The 12,242-nt window shown below is 55.8% G+C and overlaps 1 protein-coding gene across 1 annotated transcript in view; it reads right to left on the bottom strand.

Annotated features, from left to right (window-relative positions):
• Positions 1–12,242, bottom strand: part of LOC139240088 (potassium/sodium hyperpolarization-activated cyclic nucleotide-gated channel 4-like) — a 55,681-nt gene that overhangs the window by 12,937 nt on the left and 30,502 nt on the right. The window contains exons 3-5 of the mRNA XM_070868464.1: positions 7,394–7,823; positions 4,046–4,207; positions 2,979–3,197 (exon numbers count right to left, since the gene is read on the bottom strand). Coding sequence (XP_070724565.1) covers positions 2,979–3,197; positions 4,046–4,207; positions 7,394–7,823 — 811 coding nt within the window. The remainder of the gene's footprint in view (positions 1–2,978; positions 3,198–4,045; positions 4,208–7,393; positions 7,824–12,242) is intronic.

Genomic DNA, 12,242 nt, shown 5'->3' on the forward strand with positions numbered 1-12,242 from the left:
TGACTCTCTCTCTCTCTGTCCCTCACTGTCTCTCTCTCTCTGTCTCTCATTGTCCCTCACTGTCACTCTCTCTCTCTCACTGTCTCTCTCTCTACCTCACTCTCACTGTCTCTCTCTCTCACTGTCTCTCTCTTTGCCTCTCACTGTCTCTCACTGTCCCTCACTGTCACTCTCTCTCTCTGTCTATCTTCATGTCTCTCACTGTCTCTCTCTCTCTCTCTCTCTGTCCCTCACTGTGTCTCTCTGTCTCTCACTTTCTCTCTCTCTCCATCTCTCTGTCTCTCTCCATCTCTGTCTCTCTGTCTAGTTGTGTAACTCTCTCGCTCTCCATCTCCCTATTTGTCGCTCTATCTCCATTTCTATTTCTCTCTCTCTCTCGCTGTCCCTCTATTTGTCTCTATCTCTCTCTCTCTCCATCTCTCTATTTCTCTCTCTCTCTCTCTCCATCTCTCTTTGTCTCTCTATATTTCTATCTCTCTCTCTCTTTCTCTCTCTCTCCCTGTCTATTTTTTCTCTATCTCTCTCTATTCATCTCTCTATTTTTCTCTTTCTCTTTCTCTCTCTTTTTCTCTCTCTCGCTCTCTTTCTCCATCTGTCTCTCTCCCTTCCTCTCTTTCTCTCTCGCTCCAGTGTCAGCTGTGGCTCAGTGGATACCACTCTCTCTCGCCTCCGAGTCAGAAGGTTGTGGATTGAAGTCCCACTCCAAAGACTTGAGTACATAAATCCAGGCTGACACTCCCAGTGTGGTACTGAGGGAGCGCCGCACTGTCGGAGGGGCAGTACTGAGGGAGCGCCGCACTGTCGGAGGGGCAGCACTGAGGGAGCGCCGCACTGTTGGAGGGGCAGTACAGAGGGAGCACCGCACTGTCGGAGGGGCAGTACTGAGGGAGCGCCGTACTGCGGTGTTGGAGGGGCAGTACTGAGGGAGCGCCGCACTGTCGGAGGGGCAGTACTGAGGGAGCGCCGCACTGTCGGAGGGGTAGTACTGAGGGAGCGCTGCACTGTCGGAGGGGCGGTACTGAGGGAGCGCCGCACTGTCGGAGGGGCGGTACTGAGGGAGCGCCGCACTGTCGGAGGGGCAGTTCTTTCGGATGAGACGTCAAACCAAGACCCTGTCTGCCATCTCAGATTGCCGTGGAAGAACCCATGGGGAAGAAGAGCAGGGGGAGTTCTCCCTGGTGTCCTGGGGCCAATATTTATCCCTCATTCCCTAAAAAACTGATGATCTGGGTCATTATCACATTGCTGTGTGTGGGAGCTTGCTGTGCGCAAAATGGCTGCCGCGCTTCCCACATTACAACAGTGAGCACACTCAAAAGTACTTCATTGGCTGTAAAGCGCTTTGGGACCTCCGGTGGTCGTGAAAGGTGCTATATAAATGCAAGTCTTCTTTCCTTCTCTCTTTATCTCTCCCTCTCCTCCTCTCGTTCACTCTCCCTCTCCCCTTCTCCCTCTCCATCTCTATCTCTCTCTTTCTGTGACTCTATCCCTCCCTTCCTATCTCTCTCTCTATCTATGCTCTTCCCTCCCCTCCCTCGCCCGCTGCCCCGGCACTGCTCTATGTGAGCAGGTTCTGCCCTGCGGAGATACATTAGGTGTCAGGGTAGATAATTGGGTCATTATTTCACTGATTTATCCTCTCACCACTTGCACTGACTGTAATTTAAATGCTCCTTTTGCAAAGGACGTTAAATATGCAGCACTGTGTGATCAAGGCAAGTGTGTGCTGAGAAAAGCTGAGAGTTGTTACCAGCCTGTGACTGAGTCAGAGAAGGGGGAGTTCTCCCCGGTGTCCTGGGGCCAATATTTATCCCTCAGCCAACATCACTAAAAACAGATGATCCGGGTCATTATCACATTGCTGTTTGTGGGAGCTTGCTGTGCGCAAATTGAGCTGCCGCGTTTCCCACATTACGACAGTGACCACACTCCAAAAAGTACTTCATTGGCTGTAAAGCGCTTTGGGACGTCTGGTGGTCGTGAAAGGCGCTATAGAAATGCAATTCTTTCTCTCTCTGTCTGTCTCTCTCTCCCTCTCTATCTTTCTCATTCTCTCTCTCTTTCTCCTTCTCTCTCTCTTTCCCTCTCTCTCTCTTTCTCTCTGTCTCTCCCTTTCTTTCTCTCTTTCTCCCCCCCTCTCTCTCTCCCCTCTCTCTCTCTTTCTTCCCTCTCCCTCTCTTTCTTCCCTCTCTCTCTCCTTCTCCTTCTCTCTCTTTCCCCCTCTCTCTCTGTCTCTCTCTCTTTCTCCCCTCTCTCTCTTTCCCTCTCTCTCCCCCCTCTCTTTCTCCTTTCTGTCTCCCCCTCTCTCTCTACCCCCCACCCCCCGCCGTTACCCCTCTCTCTCTCTCTCCCCTCTCTCTCTCTCTGTCCTTCTCTCCCCCCCTCCCTCACTCTCTCTCTCTCTCTCTCTCCCCCTCGCCCCTCTCTGCCCCCTCCCCCGTACCCCCCACCCCCCGCCGTTACCCCTCTCTCTCTCGCTCTCTCTCTCTCTCTCTCCCCCCTCTCTCTCTCTCTCCCCCTCTCTCTGTCCTTCTCTCCCCCCCTCCCTCACTCTCTCTCTCTCTCTCCCCCCTCCCTGCCCCTCCCCCTGCCGTTACCCCTCTCTCTCTCTCTCTCTCTCCCTCCTCTCTCTCTCTCTCTCTGTCCTTCTCTCCCCCCTCCCTCGCTCTCTCTCTCCCCCTCTCCCCCCGTCCCGCCCTGCCCCCTGCCCCGTACCCTCTACCCCGCGCCGTTACCCCTCTCTCTATCTCTCTCTCCCCTCTCTCTCTCTCTCTCTCTCTCTCTCTCTCTCCCCCTCTCCCCTCCCTGCCCCCTCCCCCGTCCCCCCCACCGTTACCCCTCTCTCTCTCTCTCCCCCTCTCTCTCTGTCCTTCTCTCCCCCCCCTCACACTCTCTCTCTCTTTCTCTTTCCCCCTCTCCCCCCCGCCCCTCCCCCGTACCCACCCCCCCACCACCGCCGTTGCCCCAGACGGGCTCACCTTCTCCTGGTACTGGCGCCGGGATGAGTCGAGGGACTGGATGAGAGCAGTGGCGTGGCCGATGAACATGGCGTAGCAGGTGGCCCCCACGATCATGCTGAGCATGGTCAGCCAGACGTCCGTCATGCCCTTGGGGGCCTGCTGCCCGTACCCGATGCACAGCATGTGGCTCATGGCCTTGAACAGAGCGTGCGAATACTGCTTGCCCCACGAGTCGTTCTGCCGGGGAGAAAAGGTGCAGGGTCAGTCTCCTCGGGGCCGGAGATCGGCTAGTACCAAAGACCAGACTGTTCAACCAGCGCCTGGCATCAGGAGCTGAAACAGCCCCCGGATTGTCCATCGCCGTAGGTCAGGCCAGGAGGGAGGGTCTGAATGGGGACTGAGCCTCGTCAGGTGCTGCCTCACCCCGATCCTCGTCCCTCCCTCCCTCCCTCCTCTCTCCCTCCTCCCCTCCGCCTCCCTCCCTTCCCCCTTCCTTTCCTCCCTCACTCCCTCCTCTCATCGTTCCTCCCCCTCCCACCTCCCCTCGTCCCTCGCTCCTCCTCCCTTCCCTTCCCTCCCTCCTCCCCTCATCTCTCCCTCCCTCCTCCCCTCATCCCTCCCGTCCTCCCCTTCTCCCTCCCTCTCTCTTCCTCCCTCCCCTTGTCCCTCCCTCCTCCCCTATCCCTCCCTTCCTCCCCTCCTCCCCTTATCCCTCTCTCCTGCCCTCGTCCCTCCCCTCATCCCTCCCTCCCGTCCTACCCTCCTCCCTCCCTCTCTCCTCCTCCCTCCCCTTGTCCCTCCCTCCTCCCCTATCTCTCCCTCCCTCCCCTCCTCCCCTCTCTCTCCCTCCTCCCCTTGTCCCTCCCTCACTCCTCCCATCCCCCTGCTCCTCTCCTCGCCGCCGCCTTTGTTCCACACCCCCTCCACCGTCCCTCTCTTGGGCGCCCCCCCCCCCCCCACCCCGGCCCCCACTCCTCCCCCCCCGGCCCCACCCTTGCCCCCTGGCCCACTCCCACCCCGAACCCCCCGCGGCCTCCCCTTGCCCCCCCCACCCTCCTCCCTCTCCACCCCCCCACCGCACTCACCACCATGTGGTTGATAGACACCCAGCAGTCCTCGGGGAAGTCCTGCAGCATGGGGACCAGGAACTGCAGGCAGCCGTCCCAGTGACACAGCAGCAGCATCATCCCGATCAGATTCACGATCCGCACCACCGCACTGGCCAGGTCGTAGGTCATGTGGAAGATCTAGCCAATAGAACAGAAGGCCGTCACAATCAGCCAATGGAGGAGCCTCGCCAAACTGAGTCGTTCACCTGGGATTTGCTACTTGCCCGACACACAGTCAAAGGCAGGTGTGTGGGGGTTTGCCGGGCTCGGGGGGGGGGGGGTACGGAGAGAGTGGGACTGATGGGATCGCTCCTCACAGAGCCGGCACAGGAACGATGGGCTGAATGGCCTCCTCCTGTGGTTCTAATAATAACAACAACTTGTATTTATATAGCGCCTTTAACGTAGTAAACCGTTCCAAGGCGCTTTACAGAGAAACAGATAAATTTGACCCCAAGTCACATAAGGAGAGATTAGAGACAGGTGACCAAAAGCTGGGTCAAAGAGGTCGGTTTTAAGGAGCGTCTTAAAGGAGGAGAGAGAGGCGGGGAGGTTTAGGGAGGGAGCTCCAGAGCTTGGGGCCCAGGCAGCTGAAGGCACGGCCACCGATGGTGGAGCGATGATAATCAGGGATGCTCAGGAGGGCAGAATTTGAGGAGCGCAGACATCTCGGGAAGTTGTGGGGCTGGAGGAGGTTACAGAGATAGGGAGGGGTGTAGGGGCTGGAGGAGGTTACAGAGATAGGGAGGGTGTAGGGGCTGGAGGAGGTTACAGAGATAGGGAGGGGGGGAGGGCTGGAGGAGGTTACAGAGATAGGGAGAGGTGTGGGGGCTGGAGGAGGTTACAGAGATAGGGAGGGGTGTAGAGCTAGAGGAGGTTACAGAGATAGGGAAGGGTGTAGGGGCTGGAGGGGATTACAGAGATAGGGAGGCATGTAGGGCTGGAGGAGGTTACAGAGTTAGGGAGGGGTGTAGGGTTGGAGGAGGTTACAGAGATAAGGAGGGGTGTAGGGGCTGGAGGAGGTTACAGAGATAGGGAGAGGTGTAAGAGCTGGAGGAGGTTACAGAGATAGGGAGGGGTATAGGGGCTGGAAGAGGTTACAGAGATAAGGAGGAGTGTAGTGGCTGGAGGAGGTTACAGAGATAGGGAAGGGTGTAGGGGTTGGAGGGGATTACAGAGATAGGGAGGGGTGTAGGGCTGGAGGAGTTTACAGCGATAGGGAGGGGTGTAGGGGCTGGAGGAGATTACAGAGATAGGGAGGGGTGTAGTGGCTGGAGAAGGTTACAGAGATAGGGAGGGGTGTAGGGGCTAGAGGGGGGTTACAGAGATAGGGAGAGGGTGAAGGGGCTGGAGGAGGTTATAGAGATAGGGAAGGGTGTAGGGGTTGGAGGGGATTACAGAGATAGGGAGGGGTGTAGGGCTGGAGGAGTTTACAGCGATAGGGAGGGGTGTAGGGACTGGAGGAGGTTACAGAGATAGGGAGGGGTGTAGGGGCTAGAGGGGGTTACAGAGATAGAGAGGGGGTGTAGGGGCTGGAGGAGGTTATAGAGATAGGGAGGGGTGTAGGGCTGGAGGAGGTTACAGAGATTGGGAAAGGTGTAGGGGCTGGAGGAGGTTACAGAGATAGGGAGGGGTGTAGGGGCTGGAAGAGGTTACCAAGATAGAGAGGGGTAAAGGGGCTAGAGGGGGGTTACAGAGATAGGGAGGGGGTGTAGGGGCTGGAGGAGGTTACAGAGATAGGGAGGGGTGTAGGGCTGGAGGAAGTTACAGAGATTGGGAAGGGTGTAGGGGCTTGGAGGAGGTTACAGAGATAGAGAGGGGTGTAGGGGCTGGAGGAGGTTACAGAGATAGAGAGGGGTGTAGGGGCTAGAGAGGGGTTACAGAGATAGGGAGGGGGTGTAGGGGCTGGAGGAGGTTATAGAGATAGGGAGGGGTATAGGGCTGGAGGAGGTTACAGAGATAGGGAGGGGTGTAGGGGCTGGAAGAGGTTACCAAGATAGAGAGGGGTAAAGGGGCTAGAGGGGGGTTACAGAGATAGGGAGGGGGTGTAGGGGCTGGAGGAGGTTACAGAGATAGGGAGGGGTGTAGGGCTGGAGGAGGTTACAGAGATTGGGAAGGGTGTAGGGGCTTGGAGGAGGTTACAGAGATAGAGAGGGGTGTAGGGGCTGGAGGAGGTTACCGAGATAGAGAGGGGTGTAGGGGCTAGAGGGGGGTTACAGAGATAGGGAGGGGTGTAGGGGCTGGAGGAGGTTACAGAGATAGGGAGGGGTGTAGGGCTGGAGGAAGTTACAGAGATTGGGAAGGGTGTAGGGGCTTGGAGGAGGTTACAGAGATAGGGAGGAGTGTAGTGGCTGGAAGAGGTTACCGAGATAGGGAGGGGTGTAGGGGTTGGAGGAGGTTACAGAGATTGTTAGGGGCGAGGCCATGGAGTGATTTGAAAACAAGGATGAGAATTTTGAAATCGAAGCGTTGCTTAACTGGGAGCCAATGTAGGTCAGCGAGCACAGGGGGGGATGGGTGAGCGGGACTCGGTGCGAGTTAGGACAATGGGCAGCGAGCACAGGGGGCGATGGGTGAGCGGGACTCGGTGCGAGTTAAGACACGGGGGGCAGCTGAGATTTGGGAGGCCGGATGGAAGAGGGTCGGAATAGTCAAGTCTGGAGGTAACAAAGGCAGGGGGAAGAGCGGTGGGTGAGGGGGGGGAAAAGAGTGGGACTAATTGGACAGCTCTAGCAATGAACATAAAACAGAAGAACATAAGAAATAGGAGCAGGAGTCGGCCATTCGGCCCCTCGAGTCTGCTCCGCCATTTAATACGATCATGGCTGATCCAATCATGGACTCAGCTCCACTTCCCTGCCCGCCCCCTTATCAGTTAAGAAACTGTCTATCTCTGTCTTAAATTTATTCAATGTCCCGGCTTCCACAGCTCTCTGAGGCAGCGAGTTCCACAGATTTACAACCCTCAGAGAAGAAATTCCTCCTCATCTCAGTTTTAAATGGGCGGCCCCTTATTCTAAGACCATGCCCCCTAGTTCTAGTCTCCCCCATCAGTAGAAACATCCTCTCTGCATCCACCTTGTCGAGCCCCCTCGTAATTCTATACGTTTCGATAAGATCACCTCTCATTCTTCTGAATTCCAATGAGCAGAGGCCCAACCTCCTCAACCTTTGCTCATAAAGTCAACCCCCTCATCTCCCGGAATCAACCCGAGTGAACCTTCTCTGAACTGCCTCCAAAGCAAAGTATATCCTTTCGAAAGTATGGGGGCAGGAACTGCAGGCAGAGCTGCCATGGGCGCGGTTGGAGGGTGTGATGCTCACCTCCTCCCACTGGTGGATATAGCGGATGAGACGGGAGAGCCGGAGTAGGCGCAGGAGGCTGAGGATTTTGGCGAAACGCACGATGCGAAGGGCCCGAGCTGTCTTGTACACCTCGGAGTCCACCCGGGTCTCCAGGTCCACGATGAGGAAGACGTAGTCGACGGGGATGGAGGAGACGAAGTCCACCAGGAACCAGCTCTTCAGGTACTTCATCTTGATGGTGTGGGGATCCAGGATGATCTCGGTGTTGTCCTCCACCACGATGCCCGTGCGGAAGTTGAGCACCAGGTCGATGAGGAAGAATGTGTCGGACACCACGTTGAAGACGATCCAGGGGGGGGTGTTCTCGTCCTTGAAGAAGGTGATGCCCACCGGCAGGATGATCAGGTTCCCCACCATCAGCAGCAGCATAGTAAGATCCCAGTAGAACCTGCAGGGGCGAACAAAAACACGCCCGCCCCCCCCCCAGAAAACGTGAGGCGGGCCAGGCAAAAAAATGAAGAAAGGAAAGCAAATTATTATTTAAACGGAGTGTTATACATGTAAACTTGTATTTACTCCGTACAGCCACCAGAGGGCTCATCCCCTGGAGTCCCAAGGGATCCCATAATCCCTTGGGAGCACAGGTATTTAAGGAGGCCTCACAGGTTGGAGACGCACTCTGGAGACCTGCAATAAAAGACTAAGGTCCCATTTTACTTTGAGCTCATAGTGTTCAGTCTGACTCTTTCTCCATACACAACAGAGAGAGATTACGAAATGCTGCAGTACAGAGGTATCTGGGCATCCACGTACACGGCACACACAAAGTTAGCGTGCAGCTACAGCAAGTAATTCGCACGGCGACGTTTCATTACGTTAAAGGCACTATCAAGATCTCCAATCTGCCACCAAGCTCATGGTCTACAGGGCTGTAGTGATACCCGCCCTCCTGTACGGGTCAGAGACATGGACCATGTACAGTAGACACCTCAAGTCGCTGGAGAAATAGCACCCATCGATGTCTCCGCAAGATCCTACAAATCCCCTGGGAGGACAGACGCACCAACGTTAGCGTCCTCGACCAGGCCAACATCCCCAGCATCGAAGCACTGACCACACTCGACCAGCTCCGCTGGGCAGGGCCACATTGTCCGCATGCCCGACACAAGACTCCCAAAGCAAGCGCTCTACTCGGAACTCCTTCACGGCAAACGAGCCAAAGGTGGGCAGTGGAAACGTTACAGGGACACCCTCAAAGCCTCCCTGATAAAGTGCGACATCCCCACTGACACCTGGGAGTCCCTGGCCAAAGACCAGTCCGCCCTAAGTGGAGGAAGTGCATCCGGGAGGGCGCTGAGCACCTCAAGTCTCGATGCCGAGAGCATGCAGAAACCAAGCGCAGGCAGCGGAAGGAGCGTGCGGCAAACCAGTCCCACCCTCCCCTTCCCTCAACCACTGGCTGTCCCACCTGTGACAGGGTCTGTGGTTCTCGTATTGGACTGTTCAGCCACCTAAGGACTCATGCTAAGAGTGGAAGCAAGTCTTCCTCGATTCCGAGGGACTGCCTATGATGATGATGATAAATACAAGTTGTTCTCCTTGTCATTTAATCTCTCCTGCCTTCCACCCCGTCACAGACTTTAGTTCTTCACTATCCCCTCTCACTTTCACTGCCCCCGCCCTTGCTTAAAAATCTGTCACATCTCAAACTTTTTCAAGTTCTGAGGAAGGGTCACAAACCTGAACCGTTTACTCTCTTTCCCTGCACAGACGTTTCCTGTTTTTATTCAGGCATAGCGCGGGGTTACAATCAGAGAACATTTACAGCGCAGAACGAGGCCCATTCGGCCCATCGTATCCCGTGCCGGCCGACAAAGAGCCACCCAGCCTAATCCCACTTTCCAGCTCTCGGTCCGTAGCCCTGTAGGTTACGGCACTTCAAATGTAACGCCCCTATTTAAAAAAGGAGGCAGACAAAAAAGCAGGAAACTATAGACCAGTTAGCCTAACGTCTGTGGTTGGGAAAATGTTGGAGTCGATTATTAAGGAAGCAGTAGCAGGACATTTGGAAAAGCAAAATTGGGTTAGACAGAGTCAGCTTGGATTTATGAAGGGAAATCATGTTTGACAAATTTGCTGGAATTCTTTGAGGATGTAATGAACAGGGTGGATAAAGGGGAACCAGTGGATGTGGTGTATTTAGACTTCCAGAAGGCATTTGACAAGGTGCCACATAAAAGGTTACTGCACAAGATAAAAGTTCAGGCAGTGAGTTCCAGACCCCCACCACCCTCTGGGTGAAGAAATTTCCCCTCAAATCCCTCTAAACCTCCCCCCAATTATTTTCAATCTGTGCCCCCTGGTCGTTGATGCCTCTGCCAAGTGAAACACATCCTTCCTATCCACTCCATCCAGGCCCCTCATCATTTTATACACCTCAATAAGGTCTCCCCTCGGCCTCCTCTGTTTCAAAGAAAACAACCCCAGCCTATCCAATCTTTCCTCAGCGCTAAAATTCTCCAGTCCAGGCAACTGAAAAGGGATTAAGGGGTTATGGGGAGCGGGCAGGGAAGTGGAACTGAGTCCATGATCGGGTCAGCCATCGGAGCATCCAGTCGTGCCCCTGTTACTGCCCCCAAGGGAAGCGGAGTGTGGGAAATTACACTCCGCTTCAATTGAGGGGTGGTCAGGCCAATTCTGCGGCGGGAGCAGGACTTCCACGCTGGAGGGCTAAAATTCCCGGCTGCAGAAGGTTGCTGCCCCCAAGATGGGAGCCTGTGCGGGGAGGCAGAGGGAAGTGGAGGGGAGACGGGGGCGGGGGATGGAGGGGAGAGTGGTGGAGGTGGGGGGGTGGAGAAACCCAGGGCGGGGGACGGGAGGGGCCACATTGCAGCGGAGGTCTGGGGGGTGGCGAAGTGTGTAGGAGGGGCGGGCCTGGGGGCTCTGTGCCTCGGTGCGGGGAGTGTTCGGAGTGGGGTGGGCGGGTTGACTGCGCAGATGGCGGTTGGTGGATGTGGTGTGGTTGGCGTCGCGGGGGCCTTGGCTCCGGGGTGGCCGGGGCTGGGGGCTCGACATCCGGCATTTGGGAAGGATTCTGACGGGACCGGGCGGGTTGGGTGCGGGGGGGAGGGCACGGTCTTAGGATGGGGGGTAGGCTGTTTGGAGCTGGGATGGGGAGAGACTTCTTCACTCGGGGAGTTGTTGGCCTGTGGGGCTCCCTGCCACGGAGAGTTGTTGATGCCAGTTCATTGGATGTGTTCGGGAGGGAGTTGGATGTGGTCCTTGGGGTCGGGGTGGTGTGGAGGGGGCGTTGCTGGGGTGGGTGATCAGCCATGATCATAATGAATGGCGGTGCAGGCTCGAAGGGCCGAATGGCCTACTCCTGCACCTATTTTCGATGTTTCTATGATCGTATTAAATGGCGGAGCAGGCTCAAGGGGCCTATTCCTGCTCCTATTTCTTATGTTCTAACATCCTGGTGAGTCTCCTCTGCACCCTTTCCAATGCAATCACATCTTTCCCGTAACGTGGTGACCAGAACTGCACGCAGTACTCCAGTTGTGGCCTAACCAGTGCTTTATACAGTTCGAGCATAACCCTCCCTGCTCTTGTATTCTACGCCTGGGCTGATAAAGGCAAGTATTGCGTACGGCTTTGTGTATGTGTGTGTGTAACAGGACTGCGTGTGAGGAGTGTCGACAGACAGGCAGTTACAGGCGGAACTGTGTCTGTGTGTCAATGCGGGAGGGAATGTTTAATCTCCGTTCCTGGACTGGGCAGCATCTAGACATAGACTGTGCAGTGTCTGCCTCGCTATTCCAGTCTCTCGGGGAGACAGAAGTTACTGTCTGACCTGGAACCGTCACCATAAACAACTCGGAACAAGGATTTCTTTGAAAAAAGCAATTCCCTGGCAAGGTTCCTGATGAAGGATACCTACTTCCCTCTCCGCAGGTGCAGTGTATTTGCTTCGTGAGTTCTTTGCTGAAGAAGTCATATTAAGAACTGGTTGGTTTATGAGCAAAAGGTTTAACAATCACACCGCACATTATCGGTTCATCCACCAGGCTCACAACCACCTGCCCCATCGTGGATCCCCCGAACCCAACTGGCCGGGGTTTTATTGAGGCTTGTGAATATCACGTGACTGGCTAAGCCACTCCCACTCAACAGCTCTACAACTATTTTGGTAGAACGCTAGTTCAAGTGCCCCCCCCCCTCTTTTGTAAGGGCCCAAAAAACGCCACAAGTTAACTAACGAACACCTTGACAAATCAAAATCAAATTAAAATTCGGTTGCCGGGAGTGATGATGCACTCCAGTCCCTCCGGCGCCCACCTCTCGCGGAAGGCCGCGAGCGTACCGGTGGACACCGCCTGCTCCATCTCCAGGGACACCCTGGCTCGGATGTAACCGCGGAAGAGAGGCAGGCAGTCGGGCTGAACGACCCCCTCGACCGCCCGCTGCCTGGACCAGCTGATGGCCCCCTTGGCCATGCCCAAGAGCAGGCCTACGAGGAGGCCTTCCTGCTCCCCTCTGCACAGGGTGCCCAAAGATCAGGAGTGTGGGACTGAAGTGCAACCAGAATTTGAGGAGCAGCCCCTTCAGGTAATAGAACAGGGGCTGCAACCTCGCACATTCCATAAAAACATGGAACACGGAATCCTCCAGACCGCAGAAAATGCAGGTCTGGGAGCCCGTGAACCGACTTAAAAATTTATTGCACGAGACTGCTCCATGCACCACCCTCCAGGCCAAGTCCCCGATAAACAGTGGGAGGATTCCCATGTAGAGAGCACTCCATCGGGGACCCCCGCCTCCTCCGGACGGCAAGATGGTGCGCCATGGCGTGTCCGGACGGCAGACG

The sequence above is a fragment of the Pristiophorus japonicus genome, chromosome 30 (genome assembly GCF_044704955.1).
Source record: "Pristiophorus japonicus isolate sPriJap1 chromosome 30, sPriJap1.hap1, whole genome shotgun sequence".
NCBI classification, from domain to species: Eukaryota; Metazoa; Chordata; class Chondrichthyes; family Pristiophoridae; genus Pristiophorus; species Pristiophorus japonicus.